The sequence below is a fragment of the Xiphophorus couchianus genome, chromosome 17, assembly GCF_001444195.1.
Source record: "Xiphophorus couchianus chromosome 17, X_couchianus-1.0, whole genome shotgun sequence".
Taxonomy (NCBI): domain Eukaryota; kingdom Metazoa; phylum Chordata; class Actinopteri; order Cyprinodontiformes; family Poeciliidae; genus Xiphophorus; species Xiphophorus couchianus.
Window position 1 is genome coordinate 8,716,018 of NC_040244.1, and position 24,190 is coordinate 8,740,207.

At 37.7% G+C, this 24,190-nt stretch overlaps 1 protein-coding gene across 6 annotated transcripts in view; it reads left to right on the forward strand.

Moving 5' to 3' along the window:
• syt1a (synaptotagmin Ia) overlaps positions 1-23,649 on the forward strand; it is a 162,522-nt gene extending 138,873 nt beyond the window's left edge. For all 6 annotated transcript variants that reach the window (XM_028043653.1, XM_028043654.1, XM_028043651.1 and 3 more), the window contains 5 exons: positions 2,424-2,591; positions 5,076-5,243; positions 7,270-7,387; positions 15,477-15,610; positions 18,119-23,649. In XM_028043653.1, the coding sequence (XP_027899454.1) occupies positions 2,424-2,591; positions 5,076-5,243; positions 7,270-7,387; positions 15,477-15,610; positions 18,119-18,325 (795 nt within the window). In that variant the 3' untranslated portion in view covers positions 18,326-23,649. The remainder of the gene's footprint in view (positions 1-2,423; positions 2,592-5,075; positions 5,244-7,269; positions 7,388-15,476; positions 15,611-18,118) is intronic.
• Positions 23,650-24,190: the final 541 nt, after the last annotated feature.

A 24,190-nucleotide genomic window follows, 5' to 3' on the forward strand; every position in this document is an offset into this window, starting at 1 on the left:
GGAGAAGCTGTAAACACCAGTTTCCTTGTGTGCAAATACTAAATCAGGGGGTTCAGGGTGCAGTAGCACTTGGAGATTAATGTCAGGTCCACACAGCAAAGCATTGTTTAAGCACTGCAAATAGCTGCTGCCCGATGCTGGATTTATACACTAATGAGAGGAAAAAAGGTTCTGTAAAAGATCCAAATCGTTCGGGGAGCAGCAAGGAGACTACATGAGGCAAAGACAGCAAATGAACCACAAAGGGTCATCTCAGCACAGCAGGAAGAACCACTTTCAACATCATTACCGTATTCATTGTTCTTATCGCAGGTCAGGCACAGACATACAGCATTGTGTCCAGTCAGAACAAGTGGAATGGAAACTCAATATGTATAAGAAATTAATTTTAAAAAAACAATCATATTCGTCAGCTAATTTCCATACTAACTCTCAAAGCCATTGTGGTAATATTACCCCGGACGGCCAGTTTTTATTCTGTGGAAATGTTTATCGATGCATTAGGGAGAGAAAGTCCTCAGTGCAAGATGCCCTGGTGTGTGTGTGCTCATTCTGGTCAGCAGGCTGTTCATAGGACTGCAGCTCAACTCGCAAACAAAGGTTACACCAGCAGTCCTCTGCTGTAAGTAGCTAAACAGGAAAATCCCCACAGATGTGCAAACACAGAGCCACTGTTGTTCCAGTTCTGACTCTGAGGTCTGGTGTCAGCCAGATGGTTAAATGCAGTTTTTTGCCATTTTAAATGATGAAACACAACAAAGCCAATTAGCAGAAGCAGCAAACTGGAAATCAGCCTTTCCTGCTCCAATGTTTCCTCAGGCATCAATGCCTTCCACAGTAAAGAAGGTGTGACATGATGTGTCTCCTGCTGACGGTGCTGATGGATGGACGGATGGATGAAAATCAGGAGGACAGCATCATGCATTGAGCAATTGTTACACATAAAGTCTAAGTGCCACTTCCTGTCTCCGGTGCTAAGCGTACTTTGGTGAAGGTTAAAGTAAATGACAGCTAGATTGACTCCTTTTTGTCTTATAAGATATGCAAATATTTCCTCAAGGAGGTTTCTGATATGTTAAGTCATCAAACTTTAAGAACTCAAATGTATTTATCTGTCTACGATGGAAATATTTTCCTAAACCTGGTCAGCAGGAAATGAAAAACTTGCAGTATTTATAATTAATCATGAAAGCATAAGTTAGTTCAGGTAGCTCCTTTCCAACTGAAATTTCAACTGATTATAGTATAAAATGTTTATATAATGAATTATAAGTTATCATATATACTGTAAATTCAGTAGCTACCTTAAGAGTGGTGACTGGTGCTCGGTTAGGTTGACCACCAATACGGTCTGTATTTTCTCATCTGGAAATACAAACTGCTGATTTTGGAAAAAGTTTATTTCTTCATGCATCCATTCATAACTGTTATTTATACATATAAATATTACTGAGAAGATCCTGTTGAAGTGATAAAATAAAAATGTTATGCCCCACTAATCTGGAATAAACTTCCACAAAACTGCAAAATTTCAACTTAAATCAAATTTTTTTAAAAATAGACTATACAATAGGGGAGGTGTCATCTTTAAAGGCTGTAAAGCTTTCAATGATTTTTTGAGTTATTTTAAGATACATTAGAATTAAAAAAAATAAGTTGTAAACTCCAAATAGGTCATCCTTATTTCAGAAACTGGCTGAATTTAAAACATAAAACTTTTCCTTAAATATATTTTACTGTCATGTTTTTGTGCTACATAATTTAAAATGCATCTGCACAACTGGAGACGTTTTAGTAGATGGGTTATTTCCAAAAAAATAAATATGCAAAGCCACAGAAATAGTCCATCAACTTTTCCTTTACATGTCTTGGTGGTTGTTTTTGTTCTCCACTTTTTTATTTGCTGCATCATCACCGGTGGAGCTCCACACAGGAAGCTGATGCAGCTCCTGTCAGCTGCGGAGCTAAATGGCTGAGCGCCCTGGTCAGCCTCCAGATTGCGGCTTGATGGCTGCCTGATAGGAAGTTGATTGACTGACTAGCAGGACCTCCTGAGAGGCCTTTGAGTCCAGCCTCTGACTGACGGGTCAATCAGCCACACAGGACCCCTGCTGTGGTTATCAATTGTCAACCGTATGAGGAAAAAAAAACACACGTCTCATTCCTGGTGTGACATGCCGTGACCTTTACCGACTCTTCAGGAGCCGTCATGTTCTGCCTTTGTAACCTTCTAATATTGGAGCCATCTCCCAGTTAAAATGACACCAAATTATCTTTAGGATACCATTATTACCTAATAATTGATGCTGACATTTGCAGAAAGTTTCCTTTAGGTCCAGAGCCATACTTTGGTGGTATTTCTTTATCTAATATATGATTTGTGTCAGTCAACAGGCAGTTATAATTTGTGTACTCTCTTTCAGCTCATAGTGGGGATCATCCAGGCTGCAGAGCTGCCTGCCATGGATATGGGAGGCACATCTGACCCTTATGTGAAGGTCTACCTTCTGCCTGACAAGAAGAAGAAATTTGAGACCAAGGTCCACAGGAAGACCCTAAACCCAGTCTTTAATGAACAGTTCACCTTCAAGGTACGTCTTGCATTAGTGGTTTGAGCTTTGGCTCAGTGCTCCAACACATTTGCACAGTTTTGTAGCTGGAAATCTTTCACTTCTGTTGACAATCTGATTTGCATGCAGCCTTGAAATCTGGGAAGGTGTGCAGACAGCAACCAGCTGGTGCATTAACAAGCTCCTGACAGAATATCTCTCACACACACTAACACTCAGGCTCAGTATGATTGGGATTAACACAGGCAGATGCAATGTGCACCCAGGCCTCCACACAGCCGTAATGGATGAATGGCTGCTGCTTAGCAGTGGAGAAAGTTTTGTCATTTGTTTGACAGTGGCTCAGGCGTTTGATGTATGTTGAGCATAATGCAATGAGATATTCATGTAACTTTCTATGAGCAAGTTTTTATTTTTAACGGGGTAATATCTAGACTTAGATCAGAAAGTTAAATCCAAAAGCACCTAAATCTCATTAAGAAACTTCCGTTAGGAAACACAAAGAAGACAAAGTCCAGTTCTGACAATTTATTAAATTATTCAGGCGTAAAACGGCTCCTAAACTCAAGGCTTGAGGCGTCAGGACATGAGACAAATTGCAAGGAGCCCATTTAAATTTGACTTTTGGCCACTTTCCATTCAAATACAGCCCAATCTGATTGGGCATCCTTATTATAGCTTTTTTTAAATGTAGCCAGGTCCTTGTCTTTATTCAATCCAGAAAATGTTTAAAATGGGACTTTTTTAACCCATTCAGTCCTGTTTAATTTTTAGCCTAAGCAAAGACCTTGAAAGTCTGGCTTGTTGCTTATTTGACCTAAATCAGTCACCTTTAGACCACATTTAGGCATAATGTAGTTGTCTCCATAGATACATTATCTGCTTCTGATTTTAGATTTCACATTGCTTAGACAGGATTTTATTATATATTGATTCAAAGACGATTCTTTCTTTGATTAAATCTGTGAAACAATCCTTTTTGAGATTGTTTTTGTCCACTATTTAGGCTTTGTCATAATCAGCTAGAGCAGCTGAGCTGAAGATAATCCTAAGGAAATGTTTAAACAACCCTCTGAACGCCTGGATGGTTATTAATATAGACTACTACAAAATATAGCAATATATGTATATATATTGGAAATAATAATACATGACAGACAAAGATTCTTGTTTGTCTACCTGAACCTAGATCTGCATGTCAAGTCCTTTTAAACTTAATATCTCAATAAAATTAATGAGTTTCAAATAATTCTACACTAATGTGAATAAAATCAAAGCAGATGGCAAGAAAGCTCCTAAAACGAAAGACAACCATTCAAACTGTCCTTGCTCTTGGCAAAGATGTGACTTGCATAAGAAAACTGAAACATGAAAAAAATCAAGCTGCCCATATGAAAGGAGGAACGTCAGCATCTGTCAGGCTTTCCACAAGCCCAAAAAAGATCCTAGGAGGTAGTAACGTCTGAACCATCACAGCTGCTGTGATTATTTTGAGACACTGGAGATTTACCACTTCCACGTGTCTCAAAATAATCCTGGCAGCTGAAATCGGCCATACAATGACAGAAAATTCAGATTTTGATACATTGTTTTTTTTTAGGATTAGAAATCATGAATGAATCTAACTTTATAAAACCATATTTAAATAGGAATGTATTATGAATGTCCTTGTTTTCCATTACATCTTTCTTTCAATTTGACAACATTTTTCAGTTGATCAAGTTATCCTGGAAATCAGCTTAACATTGACAGATTTATTTAAGTGCGTAGTCCATGAATTTAAAAATGTGGATGTTCTCTACAGAGTCCTAAGAAGAAATTGCACATATGGACCAATAGCTAATAGACAACAGAAAATTGGGAGTTTTTCCAAACCGCCTTTCAAATGCCAGATATACCTGGCGAGTTATTAGATGGAAGACTTCAAATTTATTTCGCCAAGAAGGTGGAAGATTGGGCTTTGCATGCATAATGCCTTATTATTCTGAAATATATGCAGATCACAGCACAAGTTTCTTGTTTGGGATGGAGGGCACACTGTCTATTGCGCAGTATTTATACAGAAAAGCAATCTCAGCCACATCTTCTCATACTGCTGTGGTGAAAATCTTGATAGCTTTTGCACCTACACAGCAGGCAGGATGTACTGAAACCTACTGATGGTGTTTCCGCCTCCAAAGTGAGGCTGAAACTGACTGTGGACATGAAGAAACATGGAAATGGATAGCAAGGAAAAATGGTGAAAAAGAATAAGTACGCAACAATTTGTGAATACAAAGGGAGAAGTAGGGATTGGCTTTACACTGAAACAGGATTTTTGAGGTTTGATTTGACATTTGATTTTGCAGCCAGGTTCCTGAGACATTAAGGTCATCTTCAACCATTGCGAAGGGAGCCATTTTTAGCCTTTTTCTGCACCCATGATATCTTCAAAATGGGGCAAAATCTGATTTAAATGTTAGTTTGGTTAAACTGTTTGTTTTAAAGGCCCTGTTTTCTCCCTAGGTGCCCTACGTAGAGCTTGGTGGCAAGACGCTGGTAATGACGGTGTACGACTTTGACCGCTTTTCCAAGCACGATGCCATTGGCGACATCAAGGTGCCCATGAACAAGGTGGACTTCAGCCGCGTAACAGAGGAGTGGAGAGATCTACAGAGTGCTGAGAAGGAGGAGGTAAAACTTCACATTCATGCCGCAATTATAGAAAAATATTACGCAGACATGTCTGCCATTGTCTCGCTTATGTTATATCACGCAACAAGGCTCAAATTTGACATTGTACCACTTGTTTCCATAATAGAAGTGTTTTTATTACATAAGTGATATTGCAGTCATTACTTTGCTGCTGCTTGTTCCTCAAACATGCTGGCGTGGCTGATGAAATCCATTTCTCCTCGAAATGTCACTTAATCATATGTCCACACTTTCCGTTCAATTAATAGAAGTGTGAGTTTCCAGTCTCCAGCTCAGGAAATTCAATTTTCATGGTAAATGTCATGGCATATAGCACATGTTGGCAACCTTATTTTTAGCATTACAGTGAGTTGATTTGAAGGTTAATTATCACACCATGGAGTGGTTGGTGGAGTTATTTAGTTGAAGGGCATCACTTGGCCGTGTTTTGGTGTGGCTGCACTACTGCTTATATTGACATGCTGCACCAGAGTGTAACTTTATATTTCTCATGCTGACCATCTATTTTCCAGCTAAGCCAAATTATCTGGGGTTTCCTACACATTAAACAATACTTTCTTGCATGTTCCTGTGCTTGATATTCATGGTTTTTAATGTCCATGCATTTGAACAAAACATTTTTCAAGTATCGAATCATCAGTTGGTCTTTTTTGTTGTTTAAAAGGAAGAATAAAGAACCTAGGTCTTCACTATTCCCAAATGCTTCAATTACATGTGTTTTTACATTTTGCAGCCTCTGGTGCCTCGTGTTAAATAAGAGTAATATTATTTATTATTTTAAAGCTTTTATATCAGATACAATCTAAGATTGCTGGATAGAACAAAGTAAAAGTTGAGGATTTTGGACATTTTAGCGATCTGATCTTGCATCTGATCTTAAATCCTGATGAAAACCTTCTGAAAGGTCAATATTCAGGACAAGTTTGTAGACTTTGAAAACCTTTTCTTAAAATTGCTACACATTAAACAGGTGTGTGCTGCATTTCTTAGTTCGATGAAGGAGAAATCCAGAATATGACTAACTCTTTAAGCCCATCATAACGAAGCAGTGTTATGATGCTGATTTGTGAGAAGAGATGAAGTGACTGCAGCACTTTTCCCCCAGACATAAGTGCAAAAAAGCTGATTTTAGAAGCCGTATTAAGCAGAGAACACTTGAGAGTTGCAGTTTAATCTCGAATAGACTTAAGTTTAGCAAACTAAATAGCTTTGTTTCACATATTTTTACTTGACTGTTGACATATTGTCTTTTAACAGCTTTTCACACATGGTGATTGACAACTTTTTTGATTTCAAACAATTTTAAATATATTAAACATTTAAAACATAATTGTTTTTTGTGTTCATATGTTTTTGTGTTCATTAGTTGTGCTGTAGATTTCTTTTTAACAGTTTCCAAATATGGAAGAAAAATCAATTTGATCTAAAACAATTTCTGTAAAAATCCCCCTTGATGCTTTTAAAGCAACGATAGAAAATGTCTGTAGACTTTTATGCCTTCATTCGTGCTGATTTGAGTTGAGCATTGTTTAATAACTCTGCCAACGTTCGGTACATTAATCTTTGATACAGATGCACTGATGCTTCTGAGCATCCAATCTCATTTCTTCGGCTGGTGAGGAGCTGAAATAAACAGGCATAAACATGTCTGCTGTATTGCGAAGTGTAAAGGGAAGTGACAGCTTTGCGTTTGCTCATCTGAATTGTTTCTTTGTAATCTCGTCTATCGACAATCCACTGAGATAGTACATTTCGATTTAGTTGTTCTGTTTTTGTAATCATTCTGTAAAAGTTTGGAATCCTGTTTTAATGGTTTTATGTCAAAATATGCCATCCAATCTTTGGTTTTTCTCAGGTTCCATATTCAAAACCTGATAGCTGTTGTAACATCTGACACAAATTTAGAATGGTTTGTATTTATGATTAAAAAATGGACTCAATTGGAAAAGCATGGGATTCTGACATAAAAGGGATCAAGTGTATCACTATTTGTGCTCTTCAACAGCAAGAGAAGCTGGGCGATATCTGCTTCTCTCTCCGATACGTTCCCACTGCGGGCAAGCTGACCGTGGTCATCCTGGAGGCCAAAAACCTGAAAAAAATGGACGTGGGCGGCTTGTCAGGTGAGGAGCTTAAAGGTTGTTAATATGAACCCAGTGACTATTTCAGTAACAGGTCTTTTGTCTGTAATTATATGGGCACAGCAGTATTCTCTTTGCCTTTTCCACAACACTATTGTTTCTCCATCTTCACACAAACTCTGCTTGAATTTCACATGAATAAATTTGTCTTCTGGTTTTCAATAATGTCCATGGGATGCAAGTCCAGCTTGTAATGGTTATTTATTTACATTTTGAAAATTAAGTGAAACATATTTCCGTTTTTACATGACTCATCACTAGAATAAGGTGATATATTTTAAAATTACTAGTTATTACCTGGAGCCTTTAAAGCTTTTAAGCTCTGAAAACCTTTTCCTGGTTCTAAGAAAGTGAGGATGTTCATAGATGTCATGAACTGTTTCATACGTTGGATTTGAGACTTGGAAAAAAATGATTCATAAATTTCACTGGTTTTGCGACACTTAACTGCACTGGAGTAGAATAATAAATCACCTGGTTACGCCTGTATGCTACTGCATTTTTTATGTAGAGTGCTAGATTACAAGTAAGTAATAAGGACTACATTGGAGGTTGCATAAAATGTTTGTATTGAATTTTAGATACATCCTCTCAAAAATAGCGTGGGTATCTATTTTCCTGTTTGGATATTTCTCCTTCTTATTGATGGATTGTGCAGTTTAATGTGCAGTCGTTCAGAAAATCAAGACATCTGCTCTCATATTCATCATTTGAATTCACTTTTAGGAATCGGCATGTTCTCTATCAAATTAGGTCTATTTCTAATGTTTGATTCGAGCATCTTTTTGGTCAGATACATTTAAAGATCCCTCCATGCACATACTCTAAAAGCACAAAATCACACTGTAATTTGTCTGTTCCTCCTTGGATTTTTTTCCCTGCACATTCCCCATTGTGCATTTCCCTCTTGCCTCGACTCTTTCCGGCACAATTACCACACACCTGGGTCCACTTGCCTTATGCTTGACAGGCCAGTCTCACTATGGGCCTAAACAACGTGCAGGACAGTAACACAGTGCACATTAAAAGCTCAGGGTTCTCTTTCATCTTCAAAACCAATGTGAGCAGCCATTTGGCCACAATGGGTGAGGGAAACCATCCCCTGCTGCCATTTTATGACAGCAGCATTAGCTCTCACCACTGCCTTTTTTGCATCCTGAGATTGTGAACATTTTGAACTTTCAGCACATCAATAAGCTAAGGAAAAATGCCGCCATTTTTTGACCAAATAGCTTGAGAACCGGTTTGTTTGTCACATTTAGCTTTGCCTCTGTACAGCTTGTTTCTTACGGTCAAATTTCACTTTAATTCTTAAGGTTTTTGCTGCTTCTAGTGCTTTTTCTCTGTTAAAAAAAACAAAACAAAACAGCGTGTAGCAGAGGGATGAAATAACGGGCAGGTCTTCAACAACAATAATTAACTTCGATGCACAGCCAGAGCTTAAGAAGGAGGACATGTAATTGATGGCCTGGGATCAGCCTTCTCCGCTTTTGTCATCCTGTTTACCATGCCTAATTATGGCTCACAGTGGAAGATGTGGGAATTATCATTAACCAATGTATAATCAGACATTATTCTTTTGATTTGCTCCTCATGAAGCAGACTGTGAGCCGACTGGCCTACTGGGTTACTTAAAAAGAAGGCTGCAAAATTTTGTTTTTAAAAGTTCTCGGTGACTTTTCCTGTTTGTGCTTCTTAACCGCCGTGATGTTCAAAGCACCATGTTCTTTAGCTGTCGTCTTAAAATAATCCCACCCTCATTACAGACAACTTACTCCTTTCTGCACTTTGCAGGCTGCACAGTTTATAGCGACAATACAAAGCCATTATGTGGACTTGTAGGCAATCAGATATCACTGAATTGCTTAACTCCAGGGGGCATTTTTTGTCCAACAGCCAAGAAAATGACTTATTCACCCTCATAACCTCTAAAACTCTTTCAGTCTCCCACGGATGTGTCATTCTATTTTGTGCAGTTTATCTAATTGCAGTGCAAAATGGAACATTTACATTTTTCAAGCTAATGCACTGTAATACTGGTATTAGCGACATCAGAAATGATTCAGAGGTTTAGTGAAGGGCTAACTTCCTGAGACTAACTCAGTATGATGATGTTAAGACTAAGAAAGTGTTTTCTTTGCCTCGTTTTGTGCTTCTCGAAGTGTCTCGGAGAGGCAGCATAAAACCAAGTAATGGCCTGCAAAAAGTGGGGTTATCAAAGCACACAGTTGCTGTTTGGACGGTAATGAAGCTGCACTGCCCTGAACCCGAGGCGCTATCTCCACATCACGTCTTTCTGCTGGAAGGTTTATTTGTCTTGTGCTTCTGACTGGTCCCACAGGGAGGCTTCCTCCAAGTTTCTATGTAAGCCAGGGATCATTAGGTTGATGTAAAAGCAATTTAGAAGTGATTAGAGAACACTTTTAAATTTAAATGTCTTTTTATTTTTGAGAATTATTTAAGCTTCAAACTGTGACACTTGAATGTTTACCTAAAAGCTTAATTACCAGGTTGAACTCAAACTTCTAACTTTTAAAGCTGCCATTAATAGATCTGAGTAATTTGTCTGACTACTTATCTTTGGCTCTGATGAACTATGCTGATTTCAATTAAAGCAATGCTTTACCATTGAAGCTTTTGGGTATATAATTAGGCTATGATCTCTTATTGACAAAATAGTTTGAACCCTTATGGCAAATTATGCATTTCACTGCTGATCAACATTCAAATGTATTGGAAAAGTTGTTTATTGAGTTATAAATCATCAGCTGGGAGTTTTTTTGCTTTACATGCCTGTTGACTTTCACCTTCTGGACATACTTTTAATGTAATTTTAATGTGTGTGTACTTTCTTTTCTGACATTATTGGTTCAAATCTTACTTGGCAGATTTCATTGGGTTATTTAACATTTCTAAATCTTACTGAACAAAGATTACATGAGGGATTCTTCGAGGTTTGATTCTCAGGCTTCAATTTTCCCTCTACCTCCCCTTATTTTGACCTAAATGCTTAGAAAACATGCAGATTTTAAGATTTCTGGTCAATTTCTAACCCATTTTCAAAGTAACAGAAAGTTCTCAACAGGAAAAAAGGTGGTGGTTCTTCTTCTTCATTCTCTCCCGTTAGTGGAAATTTCTTAAAATAAAAGGACTGAGCTGGAGATGTGGGTAATGCTCCAGTGTGCTATGAGGGAAGATCTGACCAAAAAAGTGAAGCTTTTGATTCACAGGTTTGTCTACATTCTGACCCTCATAATGTGTCTCATGACTGAAAGAAAGAGATCACAGCAGCTGAAATTAGCTTTTCCTGTTGGTTGGAAAGGCTCTGCTTTAGAAATAAGAAGCTCCATCAATGAAGTAAAGCCATCAAAAGAAGTTTGCTGAGGCTTCTGATCAAGACGCCTCCTGGGTGCCTAAGATTTCCCAGGCTACCTCAGTCAAAAAGAAACCGCAGGATCTCCCTGAATGAGCCGGAGAATGCTGGTGTGAAGAGTAATGTTTGTGTTTCCTCCTCTTGCATACGCTAATAAAAGTTAATATATCAAATGTTTTTTAAAAAATTTGGTATGAAGGCTGTGATTAAATCAGGTGAGCTAAACACTTTAAAAGCTTCTACTCTGGGTGAGGCTTGTTCCAGTCATGTACACTATGACACTAAAGGTCTCTACTAGATAGTAAAGAGCTTGTTAATGTGGATGTGGACCACAGAGAGGAGTTTTTACTGTAAATGCTTGTGTGTCTGTTGGAGACATAGGACTCACCACTGAGCTGAGTGTGTAAAACTGAACCGACAGCCACCCCTGGGTGCACCCACCATGGCAAATCCTAAATGATGGGAGGAAAGCTAAGATGACAGGCGAGCTATATTTAACTGAGCAGTATTGGTGTTCATTTGGCACAACTCTGCAGGCGCCCACAGTGGCCACACTCCAGGAAATATCTGAAGATGTTCTGTATCTGTACAAAACTTGTACTGCAGAATCGATTTCAGGCATCTCCACTCCGATGAGGGAGAAAAGGAGTCACCACTTTAAGCACTTCCCAGCTTGAAATTCAAAAAATTAGACAGTTTTAGGAACTTGACTCCACTCTGTCATGGATTTGGGTCGGAGCTTATCCACAGTCCTGTGTCTAGCTTACAGAGGAAGATGTATGGATCACTAATGATGCAGTCCCCTCCCAAAAAAAAAGACCTGGGCCCAGATCCAGGGCGCAGATGAGTAACCCTCTGGGCAGAGAAGACAAGTCCCCGCTGTACGCATATGTGAGGAAGCACTCTTTCATCACAAGAGCTCCCATTCAACCATAAAATGGGAGCGATTACATTCGTCTGGGAGGAGACGGAAAAATGGGCCGGATATGAGGTACAACGAGCCTCCCGAAACCCAATAATGCCAAACGGTCATCTGCTGGCTGCAAAGATCAGAGCATCTGGATGGCCCTGATGTGGCATCACATGTGTTATCATGTGTAATCCCATTCAGCTGCTTCATTGTATTTTTTGGGCATAAAGAAACAGTAGAAATGACTATTGTAGCTTTGCTTTATTTTTAGATTTAAAAGTGTGAATCAGGGAATCAGGCTTTCAAAATAAAAACAATAGAATACCATTCTTTACTTTCTTTTATGCAACTAAGGAAAAAACCAGGTGCAAAACTTGATGACAGCAAAAAAACAAAACTATTTGAACAAAACCATCATAATCCATTCTTGCCAAGTGTTTAAAATGTTATTAGAGGGAGCGCAGTAAAATAAAGAACTAAGATGATTTCTCCTTTATATTATGTAAGCCTTAAATATCTAAATTAACACTGTTTTCCATTTTAAAACGGTGAACATAAACTATCCTGGCAACCTTAATTGTGCTTTTATTGCTTTATAATGTTTGTTTTTGTCTCTTGGAACAATTAGGCCAAAAATACTGTTTGTTATTAAAAACTGTGTTGGTGATATCAGGTCTCGTTATATTTTGGGATGAGGATTAGACTACACTGTTTGTTTTATGTATTTTGCATACTTTATCTTAGTTTCTGATAATAACAAAAATATTAGAATTTTGTAAGTTAAATATTTATTTCAACTATGCTTGTTGCCGTATAACACATTTTATAAACCTCAAACATAGTTCAGTGTTTAATTTGTTAAATCCACTGTCCAGGCTCCATGTTGCTGTTTAATATAGTACGTGTTTGTGTTGGATAAGCTGTACATGTGAATACTTTTGGATGCATTCGTTTCCTGCGACAATAACAGTCACTTCCACTCCCATGCACTCAGCCCTCCTTCACTGTTTTCATCTTCCCAGCGCTTCAGCTCCTCTCAGCAGGAGAGTAATAATGGACACCCACTCCATTAGAGGCCTGTTACCTTTTCACTCTCTGTCATCTATTTATTCTGCTGCTTTTCTCCATCCCCAATTCTGTTTACGCCGTTTTCTCTCTATTTTCATGTCAGATGCCTTGCTCCAGTCCGCCACTCTGCAGTCAGGCCCTTATCCCTCTAAATTGGATGAAAGATTAAAGGAGCTAAGCTCATTCAGTTGTTGCTGCTACTGGAAATCTTGCGTTCTCTTCTAAGAATATTTTCTCTACCATCCAAACATGGCCTCTCTCAAACTTTATAAAGACTTTGTGCATATTGAATCCAGAGATAAATCCAGATTATCCAAGTCAGTGGTGTGTCATCGACTAATTATGAGATCTGATTCAGTTTTGGTGCTTATCCATTCTGACGCTCTGAGCCTTGGTGGAGGATATTGTTAGCTCTAGATCTCATTTGATCACTAATATCATTGTGAGTATTTGTTCCTTCCTCACATGCTTCAAGTTTTACTAATTAGTGAATTACAAAGAAAATATTGCCATAATTCAGAAAAAAACATTTTTTTGTTTTTGCTTTTTTGGTTTTTTTCTGTTGGGACATTTAAGGACATTCATTTGAATAAATAAATGTTTTGAAACCAGATCCACAAATGTGAGGGGTAAAAGCTCACGAAGTCCTCGCCTACCTTGGGTTTTTGTTTTTTTTTTTAAACTTATTAAAAGTTTGGTTGGAGTTGCCTGCTATGTTGGATACAAAATTGTTTAAACTGAAAAATATAAAATGTTTAATATGTCAGACAGTTCCATCAAGCTTATGTCAAACTTAAAATTTACTGGGGGAGAAAATAACTTTTTTTCTTAAGAAAAAAATTTAAAACTATCTGAGAAGTTCTGCTTTTCCTTTAAGTTAAAAACCAGAGTTTCTGTTGGATTTGGGTATTTTACAAACCTGTTTTTCAAAGTAGTCTGAGTTTTTTTTTATCTTTTTAAAGTGATTTTAGCAGTAAATACCCAGCTTTTCTGAAGCATTTTGCTTATTTTTTCCCTGTTTCTTCCTTACAGTTAGAAGAACTTTAAATTTGATAAAGTATATTTTCCCTTTCCTAAATGTTGAGAAGAAAATGTGTAGCAAATTTGTTTTTACAAACTCTTAGACCAAAAAAGAAGACATGTTAGAATTATCCAGAATGAAACATATGAGTCAACTAGAAACGTTTGCAGTAGTTTAAGTTTAATATTATAATCTGAGATTAAACCAGTAACAGCTTTAGCAAATGCAGAAATGACCGCAGGAGTTCAAAACTCATTAATTACACTGTAAATCTATAAATCCTCCTAATTCAAACACCATTAGACTGACAGTAATGCTAACTTGTTTACATTATTTCTAGTGTTAAAAGAACTTATGGGGGTATATTAGTGATTACAGGGAACAGATTTGAAGTAAATAAAGAAATTTGATCCATAATAAGTATGATACTGACATTCTGAGATTATATTTGTTGGTTTATCAAACAACTTTTGGGATAATTTTCTCTCAGAAGAATAAATATTCCTTCATTTTCCTCATTTTTATAAAAGAGACTAGCAGCTATGCTGTGTATGAGATGGAGAGGAATATAAATTGACAGGAGCGGTGCATATTATACCCAATACTGAATCCTTTTTCATCTTTTTATCCCTTTGTGTGTCTGTAGAAATTGCAGGGGACCTTGTTACATTCTTCTCCTGCTCATAGTTTAGTCTCATTAGGCTTCCTATGAATGTGCAAATTAACTGCCTCACCTTGTCCCTCCTAATGGCTCGATTAAAGCCAAAATATAAAATAAAAAGCCTTTATTTCATAATTTGAAAAGATGATTGTTCCCGTCTTTAGGAATTCAATCTCATTTGCCGAGCTCCCCTCTTAAGTATAATTTTGGTTACAGTTTGGAGAATATAAACAAATTGGATGGATAAATGAAAGCAATAGGTGGCTTACGGTTTTCAGGAGGACACTCAGCATGATTGCCAGAGAGCAGGAGAGGACGAACAAAGTAGACCAATTGGGCGCCACTTCAGGTGGCGTTCGGACAGATGACAATGAGGCTCTTGAGAAAAGAAGGTTAACTGACTGATGCAAACACAAGAGGCTGATAGCCATCATTTGTAACCTCATACAGAGCTGTTGATCTGTTGTAGCATATATTTTCTAAGGATTTTGATCCTTTTAGCTTATATATTTAATGGCTTTTGGAAGCCATTCTAACTGTGCAATATTAGCCTTCTGTAAAACAACACAGCTGGTTGGTACAGGAAGTTAGAAAAGTAGCAGTTATCAAACTGGTTCACCTATAAACCACTACTTTCAAAGTCAGTGGGTGATGCTTTATTTACATGTATTATTTTTTAAAAGAAATTGGCAGAAAAGATAAATGTTAATATTATAAATTTTCTGTCCACCTGACCTGACCCTTGTTTTTGCGGTGTTCCTCAGAGTTTAGTTCTCTGTCCCCTTATTCTTTTGACTTTTCCATCGAATCGAACAAGAAAGTAGTGTGATTTAGGTGTTGCTTTAAATACATCCACACTTGCCTCAGACCTTAAACAAGAGAAGTTTGGTTTGATTTAACTTTAGAAAATGAGGACAAAAAGTGTCTTGTGAAAAGTGACATCCTGTTTATGTGTAAGTATGGTTTCAATTGCACACTGAAATTGTTTTGCAGAAGGTTTCATTTTAAATATCAAATTTGTTTGCTCCTGTTTTCTAGATCCATACGTGAAGATCCACCTCATGCAAAATGGAAAGAGGCTGAAGAAGAAGAAAACGACAATCAAGAAGAACACCCTCAACCCTTACTACAACGAGTCCTTTAGCTTTGAAGTTCCGTTTGAACAAATCCAGGTACGTTTCTTCTGTCTTAAAAATCCTGTCTTCTAATCGGTAAGTTGCCAACAAGTTGGAGGGAAAAATAATCTTTGTATATTAGCTGTAATAAATAGGACTTCATTTAGCAAATAATTATTTTAGCATCTTTTTCATCATAACAGTTTAATCAAAGGCAATTCAGTTTAAATCGGCCTCGGTTCTCCAATTAGATGAGCCAGTTGCTGAGTGGTTGTGATTCTCTGCAGTCTGTTATTGTGTGCGGCATTTATCTCATTTATCTGTTTGTAGAATTTCTTACAGCGTAATGATCATCAAACCTATCAACATCAAGCTGATTTTAACCAATTGTTACAGCAGCGATGATGTTCTTTGGGCTACAGGAGGAAGGAAAAAATTGAGTCTTTTATTCAAAATAGGTAAATCTGTTGACTCGGAAAGTATGAAAAAACAAACAAGATGATCTTTCCTGGCAGGGTGGTAATTGAGTGAAATTAATTAAACCTGTCACAGCTCACCAATTACAAGTTTGATACCCCACAATCAATGTAATCAGATCTGATCCCAATCAGTACTTGTGTGCCGGCTACCTGTTTATCACCAAGGTGGATTGAATCGGTTGAATCAGAAGCGTGTCATTGATTGAATTTATTGAACACTTTTCGGATGGCACTAAGCAGACTTTAAAGACCTAATTTGTCTTGGACAAATCAGTCAAACACTCTGAGCTGGCTGTAAACGTTAAACTAATGAGCTGTTTAAATATCTTCTCCGTCACCGATGGCTCCTGAACGCTATGAAATCTGCTGACTTTAATTACGGTCTCACACCCACATATTATCGATGTCTTTGAGGAACACAGTTTAAATTGTTGATCGATCTCTCTCTCTTTTTACTTCAACTTGTTTACTTTTCCAACAAGTTACACTTAATGAAAAGTGTTGAATTCATTTTAGTTCTGGTCTAACTCTGAGAAATGTTTCTGTTTTGTTATGCATTTCTTCTTTTTTATTTTTTGTTACACCTAAATGGTTCCTATGATTAACCAGAGTAAATACAACAAACAGTTTGATTTTATTAAGCCCCACATATTTAATTTTCTTGCTTAAAGTTTACTTTCAAGACAGGAGCGTGTCTCCTGAACTCAACAGCCCCTAAGGAACACTTGGTTAATCTAAACGGGAAGCAATACAGATTTACAAATCACAGAGCAAACATATAAGAACCTTTCTAATTAAAGTAGCTAGTTTATCTCTGATTGAGATGAAGAGTCAAAGCAGAAGATTTTGACTTTCCAGATGAAACCACTACATAGATTTAGTCTGAGGAAAAAACCTGCTAATTTTCCATATTAATGAATCAAGGTGTCTGCTGAATCAGAAGCAAAGGAAGCCTTATTTCAATAAGCAAACTGGAGGTGAACTGCAGCTATAAAGCCAAGCTAACCCCAACTGGCCTTGAGGGAACCTTATTCAGTGTTTCATTACATGCTGTATTAGCCACGCTCTTTTAAAGCAGTGGCTTGGATCGCACAGCGGCGGCTCCATCTCAGTGTGCCGGTGGATCGAAACTTAATCAGGCCGCTTCATGCACTAATTCATATTCTGAGCTGTGGATTGATGCTCAGGTCACTGTTCTTTGCAGCTTCATTTTGAATAAACACACACTGAAGCTGAGGGCTGGAGTCCGAGGAATCAAGCAATCAAGTAGCAGTCAATAAAACGCCTCTGCTTCTCTCAGAGGAAGCTTTATGGTTTCTGTGGAATAAAGAGAAGCATATGTAGTAAACATTGTAGACTTGTTCTACAAACCAGAATGATGCATGCAAAGTGGAAAAACAGCAGCAGGGATTGTGTGAAGAAAGACATTTCAATGACGTTGGTGTTTTTAATTTATCTTTAAATGGGCATTATTATGTAAAATTTACTTTTTTGATCTTACATCCATTTATGTTGTTGTTCCCTCATCCAAAACATACCTGAAGTGTTGCCTTGATTCTTTCATGCATGTTTTATGAGTGTGAGAAAACCCCTCCCTCATGACTCCTTCAGACTAGCCAGCAGGAATTAGCAAACACCTGGTGAAACTCTGCATGTGCTGAGCTCATTATACAAGCTACTTCTCAGTGCAACACTGGTAAAAATGTTTAGAGTTAATAGAGGAGTGATGTTGTGTTGAGTTCCTGAAGGCAGAGATTCAGAAAGAGCTTGACTTTCTTAAGGAGAGAGAGGCCTAATATCAAGGCATTAAATTCGAAAATCAAATTCCTTTTGTCATATTTGATATATACAGCATTTCTATGACAACAGGGGGTAGCATAGTTACTTGATTGTGGTATAAAATGATACAGTAGCTGGAAAATACATAATCATGCCCCTTTAAAACCAAGATGTCATAGTTAGTGGTCCTGCAACAAAATCTGCTGTTAGGGATTCCTAAAGCAGCTGAAACAGAAACTTGAGCGCTTCTAAAACAAACTGTACGTCTGCTGTCTTCTCCGCCTCCCATCTCTTCCTCCCACTGCAGAAAGTCCAAGTTGTTATAACTGTTCTGGACTATGACAAGATCGGCAAGAACGACGCCATTGGCAAGGTGTTCGTGGGCCTGAACAGCACGGGCACAGAGTTGCGCCACTGGTCCGACATGCTGGCCAACCCACGGAGACCAATCGCCCAGTGGCACGTGCTGAAGCCCGAGGAGGAGGTGGACACACAGCTCGCCACCAAGAAATAGGCAGGGCCACTTTCAGCTCCTTGCCTTGTAGTACTCTTTAGCCAGTATGTGTAAATACCTCAGTGATATATGGGTCCATCCATCTAAGCCCTCCCTTTACCTTCTGATTACAGAGTAAATCAATCAAACGTCCCACTTTTCTTTTTCTGTTAGGTTCTCCGTTTCTCTGATTTGATTGGTTTCCTCCTCTGAGCCCTTCACCACCACGACCAAAAGCCCCCTTCTTTTAAGCAATATGATCTGTATAGATAGCGCATGACTGAAAGAGTTTATTGTACCACAGTTGTATATATAAGTATGCAGACAAAAATGATTTCTAGTTTCTGTGTTTGTATGTTGTTACCCGTTTCCTAATCTGTGTATATCTCGATGTTTTTAATAAGATGTTCTATTTTAAATTATGTAAATGCAGATATAGAGGAAAGCTAATATTATATATCCCAGGATTTAAAAATGCTACCTTATTGCTTTATTGCATTCCAGAGTAAAAAGACAATTAACTCCAACCTACGAGTGAGGAAAATGTTCAGATTGTAAAGGACGGCGTCTGGTTTTAAGTTCAGCATCAAGCATAGAAAAACAGATGAATATAAACCAATACAAGGCCATCATCTGCTATGGTTCTGTTGGGGAAATTATGCTGGATATTTTACAAGCACATGACTCCTAATGACGTACTTAGTTCTCTACCAGGATCTGCAGTATTTGTTTGGGTTGAACAGATCACAGTTCAGTCTGTCTTCTTTTCATATTTGGCCAGATATTTTTGTTTTTTGTCAAAATTTGTTGAGAAACAGACCTGATGTTTGGGGGGGGTAGAAAAAAAGCACCAAGCTGTAGCCATTGTGCCCTTAATCTTGTTTGACAATATTTTGTTTGAACAGCCTTGTTGTACTTGGAAGTGTCACCTTTTAAGAAGATTAAAAAAAGAAAAATGCAGATCTGGACTTAAGAGGACTATTTTTTAGCGCAAATCAGCGTGTTGACTATTTTTAGTAAAGTGCATGATACTTTTTATTTTTACGATCTTTTACTTAAGGCCGGCAAACACCAGGGGGAGCTCTCCTGTTATGATTCCCTTGCCTTCTAACAGTGGAGTGGCCTAAAAAAAAGACAAAAAAATCAATCTTTTCCTCAACAGGATGTTGAGCTTCTAAACACTGCCATTCAGGGAGGCGGCTTGACTTAAGACCCTCTCTTCATGCACACTCCCACTCGTTAGTGGTCGTAGCTTCGGTTTTTTGGGAACAATGTCTCTGCAGTGGTGCCCTAAATTGCAGACTTTGCTTTGCGTTGCCTTCTCACAGTGACAATAGAGCTAGCCATATTTTACTGCCAATTTTAACTTTTATGTGGCTGCTGTTTTTGCACTGGACGTCTTTGAAACTCGCTCGTTGACTTCTCCAGAGAGCGTGTTTGCTTTGTGTTGGGACACCTGCAGAGGGAGCCAGAGATCCTCACAAGGACAAAATTGCGTTTTCTTTTTAAGCAGGCAAGGAATTAAAAATAGAGGTGTGGGGAAATTGGCCCATCAATTTAGTAAACTGTACATTAGTAGTATTGGTTTGTTTTTAGGAGACATTTGTAGACTTTTTATGCACAGAATATAATTTCAGATTATGTTTGTTTTGTTTTTTTCAGTTTTATGCTGCTGAAAGGTTTAAGTGAACATTTCAACTCCAGTGCTCGAAAATTATGCTGTTTTGCTTGTTCTAAAACAAGAAATTATACTTTTCTCCTAAGCTGCTCTCACAATGGAGTGTAAACCACTCCAAGAGTGCTCAAAATCGAAACAATGGGCTTTAATCCATATTCCAAGGGTACAATTTGAAGAAAAGATTCCTTAATTCCTTAGTATAAAGGATAAGAATCTAGTGTATGCATACAGTTTCCTAAGCTGAGACAACAGATTGTGTGCATACAGTTTGTATAACTACAGTAACAGGTTGCAATTTGTACAGAAAATTCCCTAAACTGGGGAACAGACCGCAGCCGGTACAAATGGTTTTCAAACCTGCAGATTCTAATCCATGCATACAAGTTCCCAAGCTGACAGGTTTCATTCCCATCTAATCTGAAGGAATGAATTTCAACCCTACTGTTTGGTTTTCAAACTGCTGGAATAGATTCCAATCTGTGCTTCCTAAGCTGTGGAGAATATTTGCATTCCATGGTTAGGTTTCCTCAACTAAACACAACTGATTGCAATCGTACCACTTTCAAAAGTGCAGGAACAGATAGCAGTTGTTTATGGAGTCTCTTATACTGATGAAACTGACTGTAATCCACACATATAGTTTCCCAATTTCATTTTAATGAGTAGATTGTTGTATGTGTTTAGTTTTCCAAAGTGAATGTTTGAATTTCAAATTGTAGTTTCTGAGTAGGTTTGAAATCTGATTACATTCAGTGCATCTGGTTTTCTAAACTGTGAAGAAACTGACTGCAAATTCCTCTGTACAGTTTTCTAAACTGAAGGAACATAAGGTAATCTGTGTATATTTTTTATAAACTAAAGAAAGGTACAATAATTATGCGCAGAGGAGATGAGTTGCGTAGGTTTCCTAACCTAGAGCACACATTTGCAGTCCATGCATAACTTTTATAAACTGAGAGAACAGATTTCAAACTTCGTACAGTTTCCTGAACCAACAAAACGTATTTCCCCCACCTACATTTTTTTATTCCACCTCCTTGCCTGTGTTGGGCTCCGCACCATTAGGCCAACAGCTTCAGATTACTTTTGTCGCTAGCCTGGAGAGCAGGTAAACAACCGTAAAAGTTAATGGTCTGCTGTGTCCATCGTGTCCTTTACTTACGGGTCCAATTAGGAGCAGAATAATCCATGAAAACCATGAAGTCTCTTATCTTGGAGGAACCTCTTGCATATACTCAATGCTTATATTTCAGGAGGACTTTCTAAATGTTTTCAATGTTATTGTGTAGTTGATAGCACTATTATGAAAAAGCTACTTGTCATTCCATAGGAGTCTCTGAGGACTGCTTTGTGTATCACTGTGACTGCCGTGTGTGCTTAGAGATGTAGATTTATCAGTAGGTAGCGAGTTCGTTCTGTAGTGATGTCGTAGCGTTTAACGCCATCCCTCCTCCCCTTCTACACGCAAACAGAGAGACAGAGTGAGCGTGCACGCCGCCTGACGTCACGCGTTTTTATCTGAGCGGGTCGCTTTCACACAGCATTTTGTTGAGCACTGTGCAATACTTGTATGTTCATCCCATAGTGTAAAAATCAGCAAGGATGGCGTTTGTCCTTCCCGGCGAGGCGGTACGGACCGTAGATCCAGCTAGTTCACCTCCTTTTAGGGTTTTCCTCCCTCTTTTCTTCTTTTTTTTTTCGCAGGTTCGTTTTTCTCCTCTTGCACACAATTCCAGCATCAGACGCTTCAGGGAGTCTCAGTTCAAAACCAAACAAGATAAATATCCCTAAAAATGCCATGTATATATCCACATCATGTCAGAAGTAAATAAAACGGTAATATAAATATATCCATTTAGTAACTAGTGTCATTCAACATTTGAAATCTCATTATTAATTTTCTGCCTTATTGAGTCAAAATCCCTTTTTTATATTTGAGAAGAAACTCTGAATGTACAGTACAAACTATGTTGGTGTAGATTTCTTTAATCGTGAGATTATTAGATGTACTTTGCACTTTTTGTTGTAATAGAAAAAGTAAACATAGTAACTTAAATGATTTTTAAACTCTACATTCATAATTTGTGTAACTTTCCTGTCTATAAACGTCCACACAGCTTCACCCATGTTGAGGGCTAAAAGTGTCACAATTCATTAAAACCAAAATAATTTACATTTGTGATTAATAGATTAAAAAAAAAATCAAAAATGTTATTTAAATGCATGACTAAATACACAATAAAATCAATGTGAGTATTCATTTATATTCTGAGCAACAATCAATCATGAAATGAATAATCTGCACCGCAACTCAACTCTTACCCAATCATATTGTGTATAGCTGCATTAGCCCCGCCCACCGATTGGAATGACATTAATCTAAATAGATCTTCAGCATACAACTGAAATTTTAGTGATACATTTAAATGTTGTGTATTTATTGAATTACTGAAACCGTTTAATATTTTTTAATACATGTATTTTCTATTTTATTTGAATTATCACACGCATCGGTTAGTTATTTTTGACCAATTTGAAAACTGCAACAGATACATAAATGTATATGTTTATTTTTTGAGAAATAAAACAGCAAAAACATGTCAATTTGTTAAATACACAATTAAATTTGTAAATATGGAAATTATTAAGTAAAACTTTCAATTATCTTCTCTTAAAATTATGTATTATATTACTCTTTAATTATTTCATATTTCCTGTGCCACAGTCCACCATGAGATAATTTGATTAAAATGTTATGTAATTCATAAGATTAAAGAAAATCAACACAAATTGAATAAATTACAGGTAAGAAAGTACTTTTATTTCTTAACTTGTGCTTCTAATTTTACTTCAATTATCACACAACAATGAACAAATTAATATTGAATTGTCTCACTTTTGGCCATCAATACATCTCCTCTCTTGGACTTGAGAGAATTTTTTTATTTGACACTTTTCACATTAGATCCATTAAACCAACAACAGCTTCAGATTTCAACAAAAACCATAAAAGGATTAAACTCCGAGGCCTCGGCGAATTCAGGCCATGCTGAAGAAATTATCCGATCAAACAGAGACACATCAGGGAATTCAGTAACGGAGGGCAGCGTTGCAGAACCCATCAGATCGTGAGGTGGAAAAAAAAACAACCCACTAAACAAAAAGCCATTATTACCTGCACTGCAGCGCCACACCCTCCCCCGCCCCCGTAATACGGTTTCCTACCAAAGCGTGCAAGTATAATCAACACAATAAAAAAATCTCCCCTGGAAAAAGCTGATCAAGCTCTCTGTGTGACAAGATTCTCTCCAGCGACAAAGCCACACTGACCTTTCAGAAGCAAAGCTGTGTAAAGTATTAGAATCTGATGCTGTAGAAAGATCCTAGTTGCCTTTGTGTATATCAACTGCCTGCTTGAGTATTTTGTGTGTGGAAGTTTTCTCTGTAATCTCGTAGAACTGTTTGGGGTGTTTTTTCCTGCCATGTTGCTCGCAGCCAGAGCGGGCCGCTGACGGTTATATTTGCTGTGTATACCTTCATTTTCTGATGAGGTGTTTTACAGTTTTGTTTCACTTTGTGTAGTGATTCACTCTGTGGAGTTTTCTGACTGTTGTTATATAACTTCATATACACAAATGATCAATAAAAATGTTTTATTTCCTGTTGATACGTCTCATGGCGTGTTTTTATTGCAGTGCTGCACAACTGAAAAGCAAAAATGTTTTTTCTTTGTTATATGTGCGGTGCATGTTGGCCAAATTTTTAGAAGTATCGCCTTGCAGCAGGAAGGTCCAGGGTTCGAATCTTGCGTGGAATTTGCTTGTCCTCTCTGCATGCATGGGTTCTTTCCAGGTTCTTCCTTTTCCAATGACCGCTGAAGATAGCCACTAACCCCCCGGTGACCTCACAAGAACAAGCAGGCATAGACGATGGATGGAAGTCTTACATCCACCAAACTCCACGCAGTGTATTAAAAAGACCAACACTGCCATCTACTGGAAACAAACAAATCCAACCACCTCCATGAAAAAGTATATCTCTTCACAAACAAAAATCTGAAAGATGTTGCCCCTTTGCTCTGATTATCCCAAATTAAATCTGGTGCAACCTGAAAGCTACAGGAGTCATTTAGTGGCCAAATGAGGTCCATCGTTCAGTTTGTCACCTCTAAACAGTGAAAATGGGAAAATACCGCAAATCTAAATGGC